The following is a 22323-nucleotide window of genomic DNA, read 5'->3' as shown; positions in this document are numbered from 1 at the left end:
CTGGGTGGCTCAATCTTCACATGTGAGCAACATCAACGGTACCAGTTAGGTTGGAGCCTTGCCTGTCCAGGTCCTTTCCTGCAAGACCTTGCTGCAAGGCTAGCTTTCCACTAAGAAAGCTTCTCCCAAGCATGTGTGCTGGGAAGGGGCAGGGGTGTCAGCCCTGGGATGACTGAAGTGGGAAGCTGAATTTCCTGTCCACATTTTTCTCAAGACCATTATCGCCACCTTTGCCTTGTGTAGATGATAATTGCCTTTCCATCCAAGGAAAGGCATGAATCTCCATGTTCTCAGGAGAGAGATTCTTATACGCAAGGATAAAGGTTAAAAAAAAATCTGTAAGCATCAAAGCCAGAGTTTTTCTTTTGACAAAGCAAAAGTGATCCATCTCTACCTAGATTTCTTTGAAACGCTGAATTCCAAAATGAAATAATATATAAAGTTGATCTGAGTTTTATACTTTCCAAAGCATATTTTACCTAAGACATCAATACAAAGACATTCTCTTATATACAACAGCTGTAAAAAGGTTACACTCATGTACCCATCTTTTAAACATATGCACACACATACACAGCCACTATGGAAATAAAACACTGAAGAAAACAAAAATATTTATGGTGACTGTGGGTGCTAACACTCAGTAATTTTTTATTCTGCTTTATGTTTACCAAAATTTCCATAATGAAATACATTACTGTTTTAACCACTAACAAGTTAAATAAACACTGAGAAAATTCAACATAAAGAGTATCTGCAAAGGATAATAAAGAAAAAGTTACAGAATTTCTGCAAGGGACAAAATGTACTTGGAACTGTGTTTCTCAGCTAACCAGCTGAACCTCACTGTAGAAAATAGAGGGAAAAATTTGTTTTGTAAATATCAGGTTTTGCTAAATACCCTTTGCCCACGTTTCATATTCAAATGAGAGTACACATGTCCAATGAATAACACGAATCTCTAAAATACTGTTTTTAATCTTTCAAAAGTATGAAGACAAAAGAGAATTCCACACTTGAGTACCACTTTTTTTTTTCCTCTTCTCAACTTAGCATCTTCACCCTAGGTCTCTTCTTGGTTTGTTAATAGGTTGAGCAATATCATAATGTCATTTTCCACGGCCCAGAAGGAAGTTTGCAAGACTACATAGTACATCAGCTTGCACTCTGCCTGAAGGTATTGATTACTTGTATACCACCGCCTTTTCTTTGAAAATTGGCAAGTATGTAGAACTAATCACCTTGTTTTCTTATCACAGCACAGACAAATGGCTGCGGGATTCTCCTGTGAAATAGTGAAAGCTGAAGTAGATGCTGGTTTTTCCAAGAAACAGCTACTAGACCTGTTCATCAGTAGCGGTAAGAACATTTTAGCAAATTGGCTGTGATAACCTAAAGGCATGCTCTTCAGTGGTGCCATTAAAAGGAAATACACTGTGTTGCTTGGGAATACACTTAAGATAACTTTAATTATTCATTTGCAAAAATGAATACTTGCAAAAATTATCTTCACGTGTATGTTATTGCATTTGTTGAGCATCCTGCATTTTCTTCTTTTTGTTATCTTTTGTTATGAATCATTAATTGTTGCTAGCATACTGTGTTACTGGCACTAGTGGTATACCAAGGGAGGATGTGGTAGGAGCAGTTCACCCTAGCTGACTTAGATATTGAATCTTTGATGCTGTTTAGAATTGCTGGAGCATGGTGGTGATAAACAGCAGATCGATTTTTTTAGTAAATTTTATTACTCATAAATTCTCTACAACCAATACATCCCTTGGTGCTGCACCTGGGGTCAACAGTCTGCCTGCCTTGGGCCTCCCAAAGTGCTGGGATTACAGACATAAGTCACCGTGCCTAGTCAGCACTTTCTAAGTCAACAGATGAATAGATAAAGAAAATGTGGTGAATGTACATAATGGAGTACTATTTGGCCATAGTAAAGAATGAGATCCTGCTATTCACAACAGGATGGAACTGGAGATCATTATGTTAAGTGAAATAAGCCAGGCACCGAGAGACAAACATCACAGGGTCTCAATTGTTTGAGGGATGTAAAAATCAAAACAATTGAACTCATGGAGAAAGAAGGAGCAGAAGAGTGGTTACCAGAGGAAGGGAAGGGTAATGGGGTGTTGGGGGGCAGGTGGGGATGATTAATAGGTACTGAAAAAATGGAATGAATGAGTCCTACTGTTTGATAGCACAACAGGGTGACTAGAGTCAGTAATAACTTAATTGCACATTGTTAGGTAACTAGAAGAATGTAATTGGATTGTTTGTAACACAAAGGGCAAATGCTTGAGGGGATGGATACTCCATTCTCCATGATGTGATTATTTCACATTGTGTGCCTGTATCAAAACACCTCATATACACATAAATATACACACCTACTATGTAGCCACAATTTTTATTTTAATTTTTTAAAAAAGAAATGAAATTCAGAGGCAGGTTTAAGGAAGTACAGAGGATTTCCCTTAGAATACTACAAACCTAGAAACACATATTGGGGGCAGAAAAATTCCAGTAGAATCTGAGTATCACTGTACTACACAGGCCAGCCTTGGGCTAGAAACTAGTGAAGTTAGCTACACAGAAAGCTGTTTTTTCTGATAATGTTACTAATTGTAGCTAACACTTTTTAAGCGCTTACTCTGGTAGGCCCTGTTCTGAACACTGCATTTATTAACTCACAACTTTCTGAGGCAGGTACAGTCCTATCCCTGATTTATAAGCATGAAAACACTTGAGATAAAAGATTAAGTGTCCCGCCCAGAGGTCCCACAGCAGGAACACAAAACAGAACACCAACCCCAGCAGTCTGGCTCCTAAGCCTGACCTTACTCACCACAGGCCTTAAAAACGCCCAAGTGCCAAAATATCCTTTTTCCCCCATTAGTTATCTAACAGAAGTTCCCCACATTTGTTCAACTTTCAGTCTTGCTTCTTCTCAATGTAAGAAGCTAAAGTATTTTGTGCTCACCCTTTGAGGGTAGACAGCAATGACAGACTGAAGTCTGCTCTAAGCTTAGAGAGCTAAGAAGACTGGAATGAGGTCATGAAGGATGCAAAGGTGACCAGCTCAGTGTTTCTATATCTACGGTGGGCATCTTCTTAGAAAGAACTCCTCTTCCTCATTTCCCAGTTTGGAGAGTGGCCCATGTCTCTTGGCTCCCACACTGGAAACTCAGATCTCATTGGCAGGCTTGAAAACCTCAGTGCCCCCAAGTAACAACAAGCCACAGGAAGAGGTGAAGCAGGCTGGGCGGGGTTTCAGGTAGAGAGGAGGAAGAGGGGAGGCATGCCCCAGTCCCCATGAGGGGCAGTAGCTCTCAGAGCCAGCTGTTTGTTGCTGACAGAACTGTAGGTCCAGTGTTGTCAGGTCTTGTGACTTTTAGGAAGAAACCAGAAATCCAGGTTTTTATGTAAAAACTTTGGGGTTTTGTTCCTTCAGTATTACTAATTATTCTAATTTTTTAAATCACTATGAGAACCACATAGAACCCCAGGTTCTCTCATTTGCAGACCCTCACCCTTGTCACACGGATAGTCTCCATCTGCTTTTAAAAATCCATTTCCATCGGCACCATTTTACTTTAATGCTCCCCTTTCCTGGAACTCCTTGCTTTTATGTCGGTGGTTTTTCTGTCTATTGTTTCTCCTCCCTGAGCATTCTTCACAGGCCAGCAGACCTTGGGTTAAAATCCCTGTGATTTCTGTCCCTCCCATCCTGCATCTCTCCATTGCCCAATGGACTAGGTCGATGCATTCAAGGCCTTCTATTCTGGAGCCTTATGTGATAGGCACCTGATGTGCCTATCTCACCCTTTTAAAATAGATACCCATGCTCCAGCAGATTATGACGTTTCCTCCCTATGTATCCTTTGCTTTCCACTTTCCATGTCTTTGTTCATGCCGCAGCTTCCACTAGAATTAAGGAGTAACACGTAAATGCCTCTCATCCCACACACACCATGGCTACCACATGGCAGGTATGATGCCAAGTAGTCTGTTATACACTGGTGATTAAAGTAGACACAGTCTCTGTCTTCTGGAAACCTAAAATACTTGAAGGACACCTCAAATGAAGCTTCTGTGACTCCCTCCTCCTGGTAAACAGCAGGGAACTTTGTTTATACTTCTGGGCACCACCCAACTGTATGTCAAGGCAATTAGCGTATTATTATTAGTTTTGCCTTGTCCCACACACGTGTTATATGATGAGCTCCATGAAGGCTAGCACTTGAATTTATTCTTCTCTTAGCCTTGTATGTAGATTATCAATAATTATTTGTTGAATGAATTGGTGAATTTTCTGATACAAGAAATAGCATAGGCAAAGAAAAAGGGAATTCTTAGCCCAATTCAGGTGTCAGCAAGTAGAAGAACTTGCTTAGAGTTGAGGTAGAAAGAAGTAAGATTAGAGAGACAGGAGTTGGTAAGGGAGTCATTGAGGACCTGGCACATAGATAGAATAATTTGGATTTTAAAAAATGAAGTGTTTAAACAATAGACTAAGAACAAAATAAAACTTCACTGTAGGTTCAGTGAGGAAGAGTAGGAAATTGTGTGTCATCTCCAAATACAGAATAAAAATCCTTCTGTATCCTTCATATCACATGAATGTGCTTTAGTAAGGAGGCTGTGAGTGCATATTATAAATGGATTAAATATTCCTCAGTGCAAGGTATGGAATTAGGTTAGTAAGACAGATGCATTTTAAAGTTACAAGTGATCATAAGGAGTAAAGCAGAAAAAAATTCATACAGAAGGATTTTTATTCTGTATTCGGCTTAGTAATTTACAAGTATTAGTATCTTTCTTCATGTTTGCTTTTTGAGATGGAGTCTTGCTCGGTCAACAGGCTGGAGTGCAGTGGTATGATCGTGGCTCACTGCAACCTCTGCCTCCTGGGTTCAAGCATACTCTTGTCTCAGCCTCCCAAGTAGCTGGGGCTACAGGCGCACACCACCACGCCCAGCTAATTTTTTTTTTTTTTTTTTTAGTAGAGACAGCATTTCACTATGTTGGCCAGGATGGCCTCAATCTCTTGACCTTGTGATCCACCTACTTTGGCCTCCCAAAGTGCTGAGATTACAGGCGTGAGCCACTGTGCCCAGCCTCTTCACTTTTTAATGATAAAACTATGATAGAAATACAAGGTTCATTTGCTAAGACCTTGACTGTGGTTCCCCAAGTTAGCAAGGTGAGCATTATAACTTCTGTCTGCCTCATTCCCCATGGCTAGGCAGTCCCTAAGCTCTATGGAATCTACTTCCTCTATCTCATCTCCTCCTCCTGCTCTCCATTCCCCCTATCACCTATCATTTCTTGTTCAAGGGATTCTGGAGGCTTCATCATTAATCCTTCATATTTCCTCTGGTCTCACTCCCTCCAGGGGCCCTCCACAAAGCATTCGGGGCTCACTGGAGGATACAAAATCATTCAGATTGTTCCCTGATGTTACATTCCCAAGGCTCCAGAATGAAAGCTAAAACCCTCAGAATCTACATCAGGAACATTGTGGGCTGGCCTCTCATCCTTCCCATGCCACGGTTCACCCTCATCTCCTAAAACCCACTCTGCCTCCACCACCATCTTCTCAGTAGAACTCATGCTGTGGGCTGGAGGCTGATGAAGACATAGCAGAGAACTAGAATCAGTGAGGGGACCAGAGATTTCAGAGCAGTGCAGGGGAACTCCTACGAGCCAAAGAGAAGCATCCATCAACGGGCATGGTGTCAGCACTTTCACTGTGCAGAAAGCATGCAGCAGGGAATGATCCTTCAGTCAAGAGGCGATGGATGAGGCCACAGGGTAGAGAAGGCAGAGATCTGGATGGAGGAGAGCGGTTTTCTAAGCTGTTCCACTCAAGCCTTTAGAATAATGAGTATATGGAGCTTATCTACCAGCTACTCTCTTTTTTTTTTACAAAGAAATTAAAGTCATGAAATGATAAGTACCACAGCTGAAGAGTACATTGATTCCTGAGGTATTCTACATGTATTCCTGATGGTTCACCTTATTTTCTCTAAAGAGAGAGCCTTAACCTGCGTGGATAGAACTGGGGTCAGAATGCTGAGCTTCTGTCTTCCACTGAGCACAGCACACATTGCTTTACTTGTTCCTCTCTACGACACTGAAGAAGAAAGCCAGTGAACAGCCACAGAGAAAGCGTTAAAAAACTATGTGAGCAAAAAGGACAGAAATGAAGAGTAGCAATAGCATTTTAAATAATTAGCTTTAAGAATCTAAAACTTAAATAGAGATTAAAATGGTGCCAATGAAGAAAAGAACAGAGGACTTAAGACTACTTCAAAGAGAATGACACAGCAGCTATTCTAGCATAAATTACTTTGTGTTTATTTTTAAATGACATTTCCTTCTCATATTCCCTTTCTTGAGAGAGTCACGTCATCTGACTCTGTTATTTGGTAAGGAGGCTGTGAATGCATATTAGAATCAGGTCAAACGTCTCCTCAGTGTAAAGTATGAAGTTGGGTTAGCAAGACAGATACTTTTTAAAAGGACAAGTGACTGTAAACAGTAAAACAAATTTAAACACTAGATGGGTATTTTAATACTTTGAATTTTTCAAGGGAACGTTCCTTTGTAAAAGTAATGAGGATGGGATTAATATGATAACAATAGGAGACTAGGAGACTCATTGGAATCTCCAGCAATGAGTTTACGTCCTTGGACCCTGCGTTCCAGGAGACTGAAGACTTGCCCTGTGCTTCCCGCTGGGACTCTCAGAGCATCGTTCCTGCAGAGCCGTGGTTTACAAACACATGGAAAAGAGGGGCTGTTTTCTATCCTCAAAGGGGAGATTATAGACTTGGAGTCACCTAAGACACAAAGCAGTTTGGGTTTAGCTATAAATATGATATGTTAATTATATTTAAACTGATAAGTTTTGCTGCAGAATTTACTTTTTGGGATTTTAATATAAAGATGTTCAAAACTGGAATGTAGTCCTGAGCCTCACAAAGAGTGTCCAGTTAAAATGACCAACCTGCAGGAGAGGAGCAGGGCTCAGGGAACCTATAAAGTTGGAAGAGAAACGTCAAAAAGAGCAGACTGGTTTCAGAAATAGCATTTTGAAGTAGCACAAAGCAAAGGGAATTCAAATGGCTGACTTTCTGGCCACAGGTAAAAAGGAACCTGCGGCTGTAACATGGGGTGTGTGGCCTTCTTTCACCTCTCCATGAGCCTTGATCAGAGACTGCTTAATCCTTGAAACTGTAATGAGTTTTTGTTCCACCTTGGCTAAGGATGTTGAACGTAAGTGGTCAGAAGGAAAAGTAGGTACTAATGAAAAACTGAGGCAATGAGGCAAGCAGATGAAGACAAAGGTTTTCCCCAAAGAAACGCATGCTATTTGACCCTTGATTGCACTTCACGGGAAGCCAAGATAAAGATGAAGTGGAAACATAACCCAGTGGTTATGAATAGCAGCCCTTCCCCCTTTTTGTCTGGGGCACAAGCTCCATTTCTTTCCTCCTCAGTCCATTGAATGTGAGATGAATTAGGTCATTAGCAATATAGTCCTTGCTTATGGACCCAGGAGAACGAGCATACTGCCTCTTTCCAAGAGACGCCAGCATGCCTGAAAACTTATTTATTTTATCTCCAGCCTAGATCCTTCCTCAGTGCCCTCACCCTCATGCCCCAGCACCTGCTGGACATCAGAGAAGCAATGCTTCACTCATCAAACACGTCAAGCCTGAAACAACCCATCAGCACCACCCCATCCTCAAGTACATGCTTGGTCGTCTGCTCTCTGCCTCCATTAACTGCACAACCTCTTCTCTGATGGGAACTTAAGGGTTGTTTCCAGTATTTCCTCTCTGCCCCTCTCTCAGTAAGTCAACCACTGAGATTTACTGATTGAGTCTCAAACTGCCTTTTCAGTCTGTGCCTTGGTCCTGAATGAGGCGCCCATCATCTCTTTCCTTATTAACCACAGCATTAAGAGTCTAGGAGGTGTGTTCTCCTATTTCTTTCCTCCTCAGCCAATTCTCTGCTCCAGCGAGGATCTTGGAACAGGATCCCCCTACTTAAAGACTTCCACTGATTCCCATAACTGGTAGCTCCCTTCCAACAAGACATTCTGGGTCTTCTACTTTTTATTTTTGGCTTGGTCCTGAGGCTTCATATCAGCATGTCTCACCCCTGGTTGCACATTCCAGTCACTAGGGAGCTTTTATGAAATACCAATGCCCCAGGCCCAGCATGGAGCAATGAAATCAGAATCACTGTGTGTGGATCCAATGTTCATGCAGCCCAGGATGAAGACACATCCTGCATTCTCCCACTGCCCACAGCTGTGACTGCTGGATCCCACGCCACTCCCGCGGTTCCACCCCAAGTTCCCAGCCCTGCCCCAGCTTTCCATACGAATCAGCTTTGAGCTCACCATCATGCCACTTTTGTAATTATTCTGACCTTGATGCGATGCCCCATTTCCTTCTAGAATTGAGTCCTACCCAGCCTCCATTCTTCAGCCAGTGCCATTTCTTAAACTTACTTTAAAATGCCACACACCCCCAGTTAGAATGAGTCACTTCTGGCATGCCATAGCATTCAGCATACAGTACCTGTAGCAAAGAAGCATTGGATAAGCATTTGTTGAAATGCAAGGAAATATTCCTTCCTTCAGATACATTCTGGCTGGCTGCAGCAGCTTCAGATCCACTTAACTGGCGATGCACTTAAATCAGGGAAAAACTAGAGACCTTCAGTCCTCAATTACAGAAAACCAGATACATCAACCATCAATCCTGTGTTTTTAAAATCACTGAATTAAAAGGGTCTGTTAGTTTTCCATTGTCTTGTTAACTAACTATGGAATTCTCATGCTTCCACAATACATCTATTCCTGAAATAACATTTGAACCCAAACAAACACACAGTATTTTAGCATTCTTTACTGAATAGCTGTGTTGAAAAGGATCTGACACTCACTAGACACTAGTGTTAACAGCCTTCCACAAGTACAACTAGATTGAGAGGTGGCTGTGATTGTTTCTAGCCTTCTCATTTTTAAATTTTCATAGCATTCAGAAAAGCCATTCCTGTCTGAGAGGAGATCCATTTACAATGTTCAAGGAGTTCTTTTGAAAATGAAAATGCATTGTGTCTATAGTAACAAGGAATTGAGAACAGACTATCATGAGTATTTATAAAAAGTCGACTATTTGGTAATGTTACTCTCAAGTAGTTTAAACTGGTCTCTTTTCAAGGTTAATTTGGCTAAAATTTGGTGACATCTTAGAATCTTTGAGAAATAAAGTGCTTTTATTTTTAATTGATTGGTATATAGGAAGTGCCATATATAATACATTTTAACTAAAATATTAATAGTTTTTGCTTAGTAGATGCCAGGTACTGTTTAAGTGTATTTTGTGCCCTGACTTATGTCCTATATATAATAATAATTTTTCATTTACTTTCCAACTTTCATTTTGGGTTGACATGAAGTCAGCCCTTCCCATCCTGAGTGGAAGGAATATGAAAATATGACTCAGAAGTCCTGGATTTCACTCCTCCCTTACCATTGTTTCTGAGACCACAGTCAAATTACTTCAACCTCTCTGAGATCTGGAAAATGGAGAGAGGGACCTACTTAACTCTCTGAGGTCCTGTCTACATTTTTTTTTTTTTTGAGACAGAGTCTTGCTCTGTTGCACAGGCTGCAGTGCAGTGGCACGATCACAGCTCATGGTAGCCTCAACCTCCTGGGCCCAAGTGATCCTCTCACCTCAGCCTCCCAAGTAGCTGGGAATACAGGCACACACCACTATGTCTGGCTAATTTTTTGTAGAGGCAAAGTTTCACCGTGTTGCTTGGGCTGGTCTTGAACTTCTTGGCTCAAGTGATCAGCCCACCTTGGCCTCCCAAAGTGCTGGGATTACCAGCATGAGCCACACACCTAGCTCTCTCTATATAATTTTATGAACATTTTACATATGCAGAATTTAAAGCTAATTTAAGGGCTTTTAACCTTTTGTATTGTGAAAAAGATATGCTAAAATATATACAACTTATGTTTACAGGTTAATGAATAATTTTAAATAACCATTTAACCACTGACTAAGCCAAGAAATAGAATATTCTCAGCTCCCAGAATGTGACTGTGTGGTGTGTACCCTTTATTACAAACCCTTCCCTTTGGAAATAAGCACTACTCTTATCTTTCATGATAATCATTTCTTAGCTTTTTTTTAATAGTTTTTTTCCCTGTGTTTGAATCCCTAAATTATAGATTTAGTGTTACCTGTTTTCAGTTTTACATGATGAAATCACATTTATATAATCTTTTCTGATTTGCTTCTTAGTATCTTGTTTGTGAGTCTTCCATGCCGTAAAAGTTGTCATTTGTGCACTTTTTCTTTGTTGTATGAACAACTCTTATTTATGTATTCATTCATTCTACTGCTGATGGACATTGGGCTGATTCCATGTGAGACCTGTTGCAGAGCAACACATGTTGCACCATCATGAATGCATTCAAATATACCAAATAATTCCAAACAGTTTTCCAGAGTTGTTCACTCTCCCCGCAATTTAAGAACTTCTCCTTATACCACATCTTTGCCAATGCTTTGTAAATGCAGACTTTTTGATTTTTGCCAATTTGGATAAATTTTTGTCAAAAGCTTGAATCTGTGAATTTACTTTTTTATTACAGCTTGTCTGATCCCAGTGAAACAATCTCCTGTTAAGAAGAAAATCATCATCATTTTAGAGAATTTGGAAAAATCTTCATTGTTTGAGTTATTGAGGGACTTTTTGGCACCTCTTGAAAATCGCAGCACTGAAAGTCCCTGCACTTTCCACAAAGGTAACGCTAATAGACAGAGCATGCTGAGAAGCAAGCTTCCATAATATTCTGATCTTTCTGTTTCCCCGAGTACCAGTTATACTTCATATTCTTTTAGTTATTTGAATTTGAATTTGTCCCATAATATAACTCACTGAGGATGGGCCATTGCTTTTGGTGTGTTTCAGGAAATGGAATGTCTGAGTGTTATTACTTTCATGAGAACTGCTTTCTGATGGGAACCATCGCCAAGGCCTGTCTCCAGGGCTCTGACTTGCTGGTACAGCAGCATTTCCGCTGGGTGCAGCTGCGGTGGGATGGTGAGCCCATGCAAGGACTGCTGCAGAGGTTCTTACGGAGGAAAGTTGTGAATAAGGTAACAAACAGCAACCGCAGCCTATAGCCAGGAGAGCAGGGGTTTTAGTTGTCAGGAGAGTTGGACTTGAGTTCCACCACTTACTAACTATGCAGCCTTGGCCAAGTAAAATATTTTGATATTGAAGGCCTAAATAACATAATGAATGTGAAGCCCATAACAATTTCAGCACTATGGCTGGGCGCGGTGGCGCACGCCTATAATCCCAGCACTTTGGGAGGCTGAGGCAGGTGGATCACGATGTTAAGAGATGGAGACCATCCTGGTCAAGATGGTGAAACCCCTTCTCTACTAAAAATTCAAAAATTATCTGGGTGTGGTGGTGTGTGCCTGTAGTCCCAGCTACTTGGGTGGCTGAGGCAGGAGAATTGCTTAAACCTGGGAGGTGGAGGTTGCAGTGAGTTGAGATTGAGCCACTCCACTCCAGCCTGGCGACAGAGCGAGACTCCATCTCAAAAACAAAACAAAACGAAAATAACAACAAAAAGCAATTTCTGCACTACCTTATGTACAAGAAAAAGTAAATTGGCTTTACTGTTGTTATCAACTGTTCTCAGGGAATCTCACCAAGTCCTAAATGCTACAGAAGGCTTGGTTAGAAAATTAATCACTCTTCTTAAGGAAAAGTTACTGCTTTCTTGGAGCCTTCAAAACATACACCACTCTGGGCACATTTTAAAATAGGACTGTTAGATTATGCTATGGTAAAATTTAAAAGCCACATGAAAAAGTTGAATTCTATATCTTATGACACATTTTCAAGAGTAAAACCAACTTCTGGTGACTTTCACAGAATAACAAAATAAGGGTTCTGTATTCTCCCAAGTGATAAAAATAATTGAGAGCTGACCAAATCTAATGCATCATTATTTAATATTTTAAATTTGGCCAGTAACTGAGCATCAAGGTAGATTAGAAATAATAGAGCTTGATTTAGTAAGATTTTCTCATTTAATTCTGTATAATGGGCCACATTTGGAGAACCATCGTATCGTTGCATTATTGTAGTATTTTAAGCTGCTAATAACAGAACACGCCAACTGCTAGCTGCTTCCCAGAAAGAGGATTTTCTCCCTCATGTAACCAGATGTCTTGTGGTAGGTGTTCAACATCTCAGCCCCCAGGTCCAGGGGAGTCTGTTGACCTTCCCTTCAAGACTGCAGGGTACCTACTAGGCTGCAGACACCATGCCTTTATGAAAACACATTCAAGGGCAGAAAGCAGGCTGCAGCAAAGGATAGAGAGCTTTGGCTTCCTCGGTCTCTTTATCAGGGAGGAAAGCACTTTTCCAGAAACATAAGACTTCTCTTTAATGTTTCATTAACCAAAACTGGTTTCATCTCAGACCATGGCCAGGCCTGCTTTTGCAAGACTGAAGCTCTCCACCAAGGGCTTGAACAGATTTCTGTGTCTGTTGTGTTAAAGTGTGTGCACGCATGTGCACTGGGGCGGGGGAGATAGGTGGAGAAGTGTTGGGTGAGATGGCTTTTGGGAATTCATCCAACAATCCCTGCCACTGACAGTTAGAATTAATATATGAAATCTCCAATTTAATTAGAGAAGTCAGCCTCATGTTGTATTTAAATCAGTGACCTGGTCATAAATACATGTTTTTGGCCAAAGCCCAGCCACTGTATGATCTCAACAAGAAGGAAGAATGGTGAGGTAAAATAGTCATAGGTCTTAGCTTTTCAAATTACTGATGCATACATTAACTTTATCACTGTCAATATTTAAATCTCATTGCACAAGATAATTCACATAATAAGCAGAAAAGATACCAGTTTTATTATGTAGGATTGATCCTATTTCAAGTAAAGGGTACCTCCCTCCCCCTAGGTCTCTGATAATAATTAACTTATTTTGAAAGGAAAGTTCCAAGCTTCAGGTTCACTCTCTTTCCCATTATACTTGAGAGTGGGGTGTGCTGCTGAGAATAGAATGGGAAGAAAGGGAAATGCCTGTCTCTCACCAAGAAGCACTTCAAGTAGGTTAATAAAACATTCCCTGGGGTGTGTGTACAAGGGAATGAATGACTCCCGCGAAACATCAGAAATCTTGTAATGTCACAGAACCTAATCTTTATACTTAAAGCCCACTGGCAATTGATCACAATTTCTTCTTCCAGTTCCTTGAAGAGATACAAGAAAACCAAACTTTCAGGACAATACTAGGCTTTCTACTAGTATTAAGTAAAAAATAATTATACCGTTTTTAGTAGGAAATGTCAAACTGTCATTAATTGTAAAATACATGATCTGAGAATTGTCACTGAAAACTGAAAGAATTATATAATGATCATTACTCTTTTGAAGAGAAGGAAAATTGTAACAGATCCCAAAGCCTCAGATAACACAGTGATACCAATTTAATAGAGCTTCTGGTATCATAGAATCAGCATTTTTGGGTTTCCTTGGCCAAATTATTCCCTTCATGTAAGACATACTAACATTCCCAATTGTCCCCTGTCTTAATGTCATCATTACTTGAAAAAGCAAAGATTTATGTGAATCTTCTTTTTTTTTTTTAAATGGAGTCTTGCTCTGTTGCCAGGCTGGAGTGCAGTGGAATGATCTCAGCTCACTACAACTTCTGCCCCCTGGGTTCAAGCGATTCTCCTGCCTCAGCCTCTCAAGTAGCTGGAACTAGAGGCAGGTGCCATCACACTCGGCTAATTTTTGTATTTTTAGTAGAGACCATGTTTCACCATGTTGGCCAGGATGGTCTCGATCTCCTGACCTCATGATCTACCCACCTTGGCTTCCCAAAGTGCTGGGATTACAGGCGTGAGCCACCACACCCAGCCAGACTCTTCTTTCTTAGAAAATACAAAGTTAGTTTCTATGCCTGACTTCTAATCAAGGGATATTTCTCCTAGTAGTAAATAAATATTTATTTTTATGTGAACCCTCCATACCACCAAAAAAGGGATTTGGTTTTTGTAAAATATAATTCTAAAAAGAATTGCTTCCTTTAGGTCATGTGTGTTATGTGGTATTATTTAAAATTGGCACATTTTAAATTTTGGAAAAAATGTCTTTATGCTGAAAGAGCTCTGTACATTTTGGTGACATTAGCATTTTAGCTGAGACCTTACTTTTAGAAAAATAAAATTGTTTTTCATTACCATTAATACCAGGTGAACATACTAAAATTCAGGTACAGCATCTTATCACTTACCCAGAATATGAAATATTTAATGTCATTCTTATTAAGTCAAAAAACTTTTTTCAACTTTGTAAGACCTGGTGAGGGACTATATATACATACATGAAAATAATGTTCCTTCCAGAATTCATGTTTAAAAATTCATCCAAGTTTCTCCTTTGTCTATGTACCCCTTTATTTTGTGTTAGTTTCATGGCATCAGCTACAGATCAGTATAATGCAGTGCATCTGACACTGCACACATAACAACCTCAACACATCCTGTCCCCAGACCTAACTCTGGGCTTCCCCCCAGTCCCCAACTTCCTTTTTTGTTATCAGTCACCCAGACTTAGAACTACTCAGCCTGTTCTTGTCATTGGTCAATCATAGCATTTTATAAGTCCTCACTTTGTGGCACACTAAGGAAAATGCAGTACTAAGATTGAAAGGATGTCTAGCCATGGAAACTGATCATCAAAACACAATGTGATACATGCATCAAAACAATGTTAGCTGGTTATTCTGTAAATATTTGCCCCTGGCCTGGGAACTGTGGGATGAGATGGGGGTCCTCCCCACCCTCAGAGAGCTAGTGTTCTCATGGAAAGACAGGCCTCAAAAAAGAAACTATCTTTGTGGGAATTGGGACTTAGAGGACAGTTTTTATTCAGGAGATATTATTCAAGTGCTATTTTAAAAAATGTATTCAGTGTATTATAGTTGTACACCCAAATACCTGGCTTTCCCTCAAGCTTTTAAGTTAACTGTATCAGCTTTATCTTTCTATGTATAAATCGAGCAAAATTTAACAGTCGTCTTTGAAGGGACTCATAACTTAATTACATTTCTTTACATAGATTGGTCTTTAAAACATTAATATATTTTATTTCTCTTTTTAAGAACTTCTGCTGTCTGACAAATCTTCCCAAGTACTTAATTCTTATAAAACCAGAAAATTAAATTTATAAATCCAGTGGCTCAAATGTTCTCTTAATTCTTTTACCATTTACATACACTTCATAAAATTCTCTTACCCCTTCTTTCTTAAGATCACAATTCTAAATCAATAACTCAGTTACCATTTTAAACTAGATATGAAGGTTTTCTAATATGAAATTCCTATGAACATTTCAAGTATTTAAAAAGACTCAATATATGATTCTTTCATCCTAACCCAAAAAATAATGTTTGATTATATTTAATCCTGAACATTAATGAAGATAAAAATATCCCCCATACCCCCATACCCCACCCCCCATTTTTTGCCATCTCAAGAAACCTGGGTTCTTTTTCTGTGAAAATTTAGAGTTATTTTCTTGGTTGGCCAAGTCTGTGTGTTGGCTAGGCTTATTGAGGACTTATGATCTGACCTTAGACTTTTCTCAATAACAGGAGAAAAAAACAGTAGAGTCTCACTAATAGTCACTGTGTACAAGTGTCTAAGTCCATGCCTTCCAAGTAGGGTAGATTCAGTTTACACATTGCCTAATCCTCAGCTTCAATTTGAATCTGTAACCCTTACCCATGCTATTTCAGCATTGGACTGGATTCAACTATTGAAGCATTGTCTCAGTTCCTGAGTGGCAGGGCCACAAATCTGATAAATGACATCAGATTAAACTCTTGTGTTCCCACTTCTGATTCTGTTTGACTTCACGGGCACAACACTAAAATCATGCTAATTTAACAGGCGGCTAATATGGGCTGTGAAAAAAATAGGTAACATACCACTATAGAAACTCTGGCAGAAGAGGGGAGGAGTACTTATTTTAGGAATTGGGGGGTGGAGGCCTCTCTGTCTGTGGTCACATTAAAGGATCTGTAGGTCACTCTAATTTGTTATCTAAAGGAAGAAGAGTTTGCTGAGAATAGGGAGGCAGGAGGTGTAGGCAAAAGGAGCAGCACTTGCAACACATCTCAGGCATAGGGAAGAGGAGGTTGGTGTGTGGGAAAACTCAAGGACAACTGTGTGGTTGTATAGTCATTCAGGGGACATGTGAGGTGGGGGATCAGGTCCAGCACCTTGAATCAATAACAGTTATATAGATTGTTTACTTGTGGAAGCCTGTCATTTATTCATCCCTTTTGTTATTTGCAAACATCAGCATTCATTTTGACCACTCCTCCACAGCTTCTTCCCTCTTCTATATTTGGGACACGCTTTCCGCCTCCCCCCACCAATCATGTGTCCTGGACATCCTGTGAGAGACCCGGCTGAAGTCCCACCTCATCTATTTGCCTTTCCTGACCATGCTGTATTTAGTCAATTTTTCTTTCGAATTACCATTAGCAGCTCGTGTCTGTCTGTATTTCAAGACTGCCAGTCTGGAAGGTATCTGAAGGATAAAGGGCCTGACCCAATTTTCTCATTTTTCCAGTTGGTAAAATTCAAAAGAAAAAAATGGAAGGCAATTGCAGTACCTGGTGGGTGGCTTCCTTAGCTCCATTGAACTGCACCAGGACTGATTATTTGCTCTTCATTAGCTTTTCCCACTTTTTCTTTTGTTTCCTTTGTATTTTATGAGTATACTAAGTTACGTGGAATTTTCCTTCTTAGCAGCAATAACAGATAGGCATAGAATACATAGTAGGCATACACACCGCTAGGCAAAATTATCCATTAACACTGAAGGAATATATCTCTAGGGAAAGAAATAAAAACATGTAGTTACTGGAAAGTCTGTTTATCAGCTAGTCCCTTTAATGAAACACCAGTTTTTAATGTACTGTCCAATAATGACCACTTCTCCCATATATGGCCACCTTGCAAAATGAGAAATTTTATATAAACAACATCTGTACTTTGGCGACAAGGGGTGCTCACCTGTTTGTTCAGGTCCTTAGGAAAGGCAGATTACATTCTGCCTTTAGGAACTGTGAAATGTGATTCTGCTACAATGTCTAACAGTCTGATCTTTAGAAGGAGTTTATTAGACAGTCATTAAGAGAATAATTCAATCTTCCCAGAAAAAAATAATGTTTTCCTGGGGACGGGTTCTAATGAGAGCTCTACCCTCCTTCTCCTTTCCTGTACATTGGTCTTGATGAGGCAGCTGGAGAGGCTCCTCTCCCTCTATCAGCTGCCCACAAAGCTAAGCCTGTTCTTTCAGCCCTGGCTGACCAAGGAAGTGAAGCTTAAACAGAGAGCTTCAGAAATGGTAAGCCTGAGGACAAAGAGGAAGTTCTTTAGCTTAATAGTGATTACTAAATTCATTTTAAATGTGATAAATGACTCCTTCATTATTTCAGCTATATGCTATATCCTATTTCTCTATTAAAGATAAGCCCTATATAGTTAATATATACTTGCAGTTGCTGAGAGTAGATCTTAAATGTTCTCACCCTAAAAAATAAGTATGTGAAAGGATGGATAGGTTAATTAGTCTAATTTAATAATTTAACAGTATATACGTACATCAAAACATCATGATAGACACCACGAATATGTATAATTTTTGTCAATTATACCTTAATAAAAAATATAAATAGACTCTAGCCCTGGCTTTGCCACTTTTAGCTGTGGGACTTTGGGCAAGTTGTTTCTTCTTCCTGGCTCGGGGTCCTGATACACAAAATGGGGTAAAAATGCCTAACTCAGGCTCCTAGTGAGAGTTAAAGGAGAAAAAATACTGATCACACTAACACATTTGCACAACCAGTAGTATGTGTTATTATCCCTCCTTCAGCCATCCCAAGTAAAGTTAAATAAGATTCAGCTAGTTTTCAGTTTTGATTTAAAGTATTATGTTTTTAATTTTGGGCTTCTAAAGACAAAATGTTCTAAACCAAGCCCCTGTGTTCCACCTCTCTGCCTCTCTAGTTCAGAGGTCAGGTGCCTCCACCCTGCGATCCTGTGTGCAAGATTGTCGACTGGGCTCTATCTGTCTGGCGTCAGCTTAACTCCTGCCTGTCCCGCTTGGGCACCCCTGAAGCACTTCTTGGACCAAAGTATTTCCTGTCTTGTCCTGTAGTCCCTGGACATGCCCAAGTGACAGTGAAGTAAGTACCATTTTTCCTTGTTTTCCTGCTTATGATAAAGACATGGCCAATTCAGGATGTTTGAGAGTGAGAATGCTGTCCAGGCTGCCTTGCGCCACCTCCTGTCGCTGACATGGAGTGCCAGTGCTCTCTGCTCTTTCAGAGGATGGCCACAGCTTGTCTATTGCGTGCTTCCTAAGGCAGCTGCATTTTTGCTAAGAGCTAGGTGGCAGTTTTTCCTCCATTAGAAAACTCTCATCCAAGTCATGTTCGGCTTGCTGTGCAGAGTCTCCTGAGTGAGGTTCCACATAAGAAGTTTCATCAATTATTGTATGCACACCCTCCAAAAACCTGCCGTGTTTTAATGAATTGAAAAGCTTCTCTTATTAAGATATATGTTCAATACTTACCATGTTTTCCTTTGAAGCAGCTTATGAGAACAGACATATATACAATAAGGTTAATGAAATAGAAAATCAGGAGAAAAATGAAAGGAGAAAAATATTGTCACCATCTAGCTTAATAATGCTTCTGTGACCAGCAAGCACATTTGATACTGCAGTTTCTGGTGTCATGGGCAGAAGTCTATTTTGGAAAGCAGGAGATAGAAATAATATCTTCTCAGCTGGGTATGCTGGTTCATGCCTGTAATCCCATCACTTCAGGAAGTAGAGAGGGAAGTATCACTTGGCGCCAGGAGTTAAAGATCAGCTCAGGCAACGTAGTGAGATCCCAGCTCTATTAAAAAACAAAGAAGCGGCCAGGCATAGTGGCATGCATTACCTGTAGTCTTGGCTACTTGAGTGGGGAACTAAGGCAGGAGGATCAGTTGAGCCCAGGAGGTCAAGGCTGCAGTGAGCTTTGATTAAGCCACTGAACTCCAGCCTTGGTGACAGAGCGACACCCTGTCTCTATAAAATATATGTATATCTTCTTTATTGTAAGACAAACCACCATTTTTATAACAGCTAATTGGCAGGAAAGGAAGAATTACCATATTAAATATATATTTAGAATTTTACTCCAAAGTAAATACCGTTGTTAATATAATTACCACTTTCTTCATTATTCTCTCAATTAAATTATTTTATATATCCAGAGTGTCAGGATTCTTAGGAACCAATCTTGACCTCTCCTATATGGAGTATAGTCTTTGTCAAAAACTGTGGAGCTTCCAAGATTTTTACCTTATTTGCAAGCTACCAAGTTAGCCTGCCATGGATCAGGATGCTAAGTTAGGGACACAGGACTTCATCACCCACAGCACAGCAGGCAGCCTGTGCTTCACTTTAGTAGGATCCCTTTACCCCTGAAGTCCCACAGGATGATACATAGTAGCCATGGATGCTGGATTTTGCCTCACAGTGGTGGAGACCCCCTTCCCATCCCTCCAAGGCTTCTAAAGAGGGATGCTGCAACTCTGTTGATCCTTCAACTCTGTTGATCCTTGGCCCTGGAAGAAGATGTTATTTTATTATCCTGATCAGGAAACAATTCTGCCCTCTGCTCCTGAAGGAAACATTTATCTCTGTCTTCCAAGACTGAAAAGATAGTCCAGAACAAAACCTGACACCAGATGTGCAGAAATGCAGCAGAGACTTGTCTACCAATGTCTAAGTTAAGGAGTTGATTTTTTTTTTTCAAACCACAGCTTATCATATTTATACTGTTAGCACTTTTAGGAATAACTGCATAATTTTGATTCATGCTGTAGAATACCAGAATTTTATCTGTGTTCCCTGTCGTACTTTTATTTTTCTCCTGATTACACAGCACTAGATATTATGAGAGAAACTTAAAACCGATGGATGCTTAATACCTGGGGCATAGTGTTTGACAATTCTTGAAAGTTATATGCAACATCCAATAGCTTTGAAAACATTCCTAACCTGAGTGATGTGGTTTTGTTTCTATAGCCTTTAATCATGTAAGTGTTTTTAAATACTGCAACAAAGTATAATCTTTTTTTGAAAGAATTTTAATTGGCATTGAGTGCTTACAAATTTGGGCTGAAGTCCCACTGTTTATGGCTATTCATGCAAACAGTCCACCTGAGGCGATAGCTGTTTGATCCCCATCTCTCTATAGAACTGAGTCCACCCAGGTGCAACAGTGAGCCCTTGCCTTAGGACAGGTAGATTTAATTTGCCAGTGATTATAAGTTGTATCCCAGGCTGGGTGTAGTGGTTTATGCCTGTTAGTCCCAGCACTTTGGGAAGCCAAGGAGGGTGGATCATTTGAAGTCAGGAGTTCGAGATCAGTCTGGCCGACATGGTGAAACTCCATCTCTACTAAAAGTACAAAAATTAGCCAGGCATGGTGGCACACACCTGTAAACCCACCTACTTGGAAGGCTGAGGCACAAGAATCTCTTGAACCCAAAAGGCAGATGTTGTAGTAAGCAGAGATTCCACCTCAGCACTCCAGCCTGGATGACAGAGTGAGACTCTGTCTCAAAAAAAAAAAGTATCCAAATTTCAGAAATACTAAAATATAATATATGTATACCTTATTAAGGAGATGTAACAAAGAAATTGAAGCTTTTTAGACATGGACTGTTAGGACATCTTTCTTCCAGATTTCTTCAGTCTTTAAATTTACCTGTTTTTCCATGTGTTGGTTCATGCATTCATTCATTCAGCACTCAAGCATTGATTCTACCCTGAGAGATACATGTAAATAATCAGTTTCATTTAAATACGTTGTATTTTTGAGGCAGATTTACTTTTGTATTGAATAATTTCACTTCTTTGAAAACTACCTGGGAAAGGTAGCATATTTATAGAAACACTTACATTTTTCCCCATAGTCTTCAAACTGTCCTTTCGTAGAATTGCGTATAATAATTGAGAAGCCTGCTCCTAAGGAATGAATTGGCCCCTCTCTTGCTAGATGGATGTCTAAGCTGTGGAATGGCGTCATCACACCCAGAGTTCAAGAAGCAATATTGTCAAGAGCTTCTGTGAAAAGACAAGCTGGCTTCAGGCAGACAATTGCTAAAAGACACCCTAGCCAAGGACAGCAGGCTGTGGTCAAAGCTGCTCTCAGCATCTTGCTAAACAAAGCTGTACTGCATGGCTGTCCCCTCCCTAGAGCAGGTATGTGGGTTTCTACAGAGAAAAGAGGAAATTCACACCCTTATAAAATATCTTTTAAAAGTTGTTTTTAGAGAGCTGGCTATCTTCTCTTTGTAATTAGAAAAATATACATTTTACAGCAGTGTTCCAGAACTGTGAATTTAATTACTGGTTAATGCTTGAATTCTAGACCTCTGAGTAAAGTTTGTGCTGGTTCACAAAGCCCCAGCTTGGATATTAAACAAGTGCGTGATTTTGAAGAGTCCATATCTTTGAGAAATGGAAATTTATTTTACTTTAATCAATGAAACTGCATTATCCCTGCTGTGATTCGTGTTGTTTCAGAGCTAGAACAGCATAGAGCTGATTTCAAAGGAGGAAGTTTCCCTTTATCCATAGTTTCCAGTTATAACAGTTGCAGCAAGAAGAAAGGAGAGAGTGGTGCCTGGAGAAAGGTGAACACCAGTCCTCGAAGGAAGTCTGGCCGCTTCTCTTTACCCACCTGGAATAAGCCAGACCTAAGCACCGAAGGTAAGGGGCAGGGGTTGGCATGCTGCCTGCGAGATGGACATTCTCGATCCAGTGTCTGAAAGCAAACCTGCTTTCATTTTTATCCACTCTGCATTTGGCAAAACAAAGGTTAAGTATTTCAATGCACATTTTCTTAGAATAAACTATATAGAAGGTACATTTTCAAAAATATATGGGAGATCCCTACCTGAAAAATACCACTTTCAAACTAGAATTCCAAAATTAATCTTTACCTTGTTAATGGTCATTTGTTTATTAATTTGTTTTTCTTGCTGTTCATAATTTGCATATAAAGTCATTGGCATATTTCTCTCCTATTATCACTCCTAAGTTAATCTTATATTTAAAAAAATATATGTAGAGACATATTTAATACCCAC

At 39.9% G+C, this 22323-nt stretch overlaps 1 protein-coding gene across 10 annotated transcripts in view; it reads left to right on the top strand.

The window, feature by feature from the left end:
• The window catches only part of CTTNBP2 (cortactin binding protein 2), a 166895-nt gene that overhangs the window by 130437 nt on the left and 14135 nt on the right, over window positions 1-22323 (top strand). For all 10 annotated transcript variants that reach the window (XR_013524091.1, XR_004728092.3, XM_078343266.1 and 7 more), the window contains 7 exons: window positions 1091-1177; window positions 1260-1359; window positions 10700-10852; window positions 11020-11207; window positions 18178-18356; window positions 21228-21433; window positions 21758-21943. Coding sequence is in view for 8 of the 10 variants with exons in the window: in XM_078343266.1 (XP_078199392.1) it covers window positions 1091-1177; window positions 1260-1359; window positions 10700-10852; window positions 11020-11207; window positions 18178-18356; window positions 21228-21433; window positions 21758-21943 (1099 nt within the window). In the remaining 2 variants the exon portion in view is untranslated. The remainder of the gene's footprint in view (window positions 1-1090; window positions 1178-1259; window positions 1360-10699; window positions 10853-11019; window positions 11208-18177; window positions 18357-21227; window positions 21434-21757; window positions 21944-22323) is intronic.

This window comes from Callithrix jacchus, chromosome 11 (assembly GCF_049354715.1).
Source record: "Callithrix jacchus isolate 240 chromosome 11, calJac240_pri, whole genome shotgun sequence".
NCBI lineage: Eukaryota > Metazoa > Chordata > Mammalia > Primates > Cebidae > Callithrix > Callithrix jacchus.
Note: the sequence above shows the minus strand (reverse complement) of the source record. Positions and strands in the feature narration are given on the sequence as shown.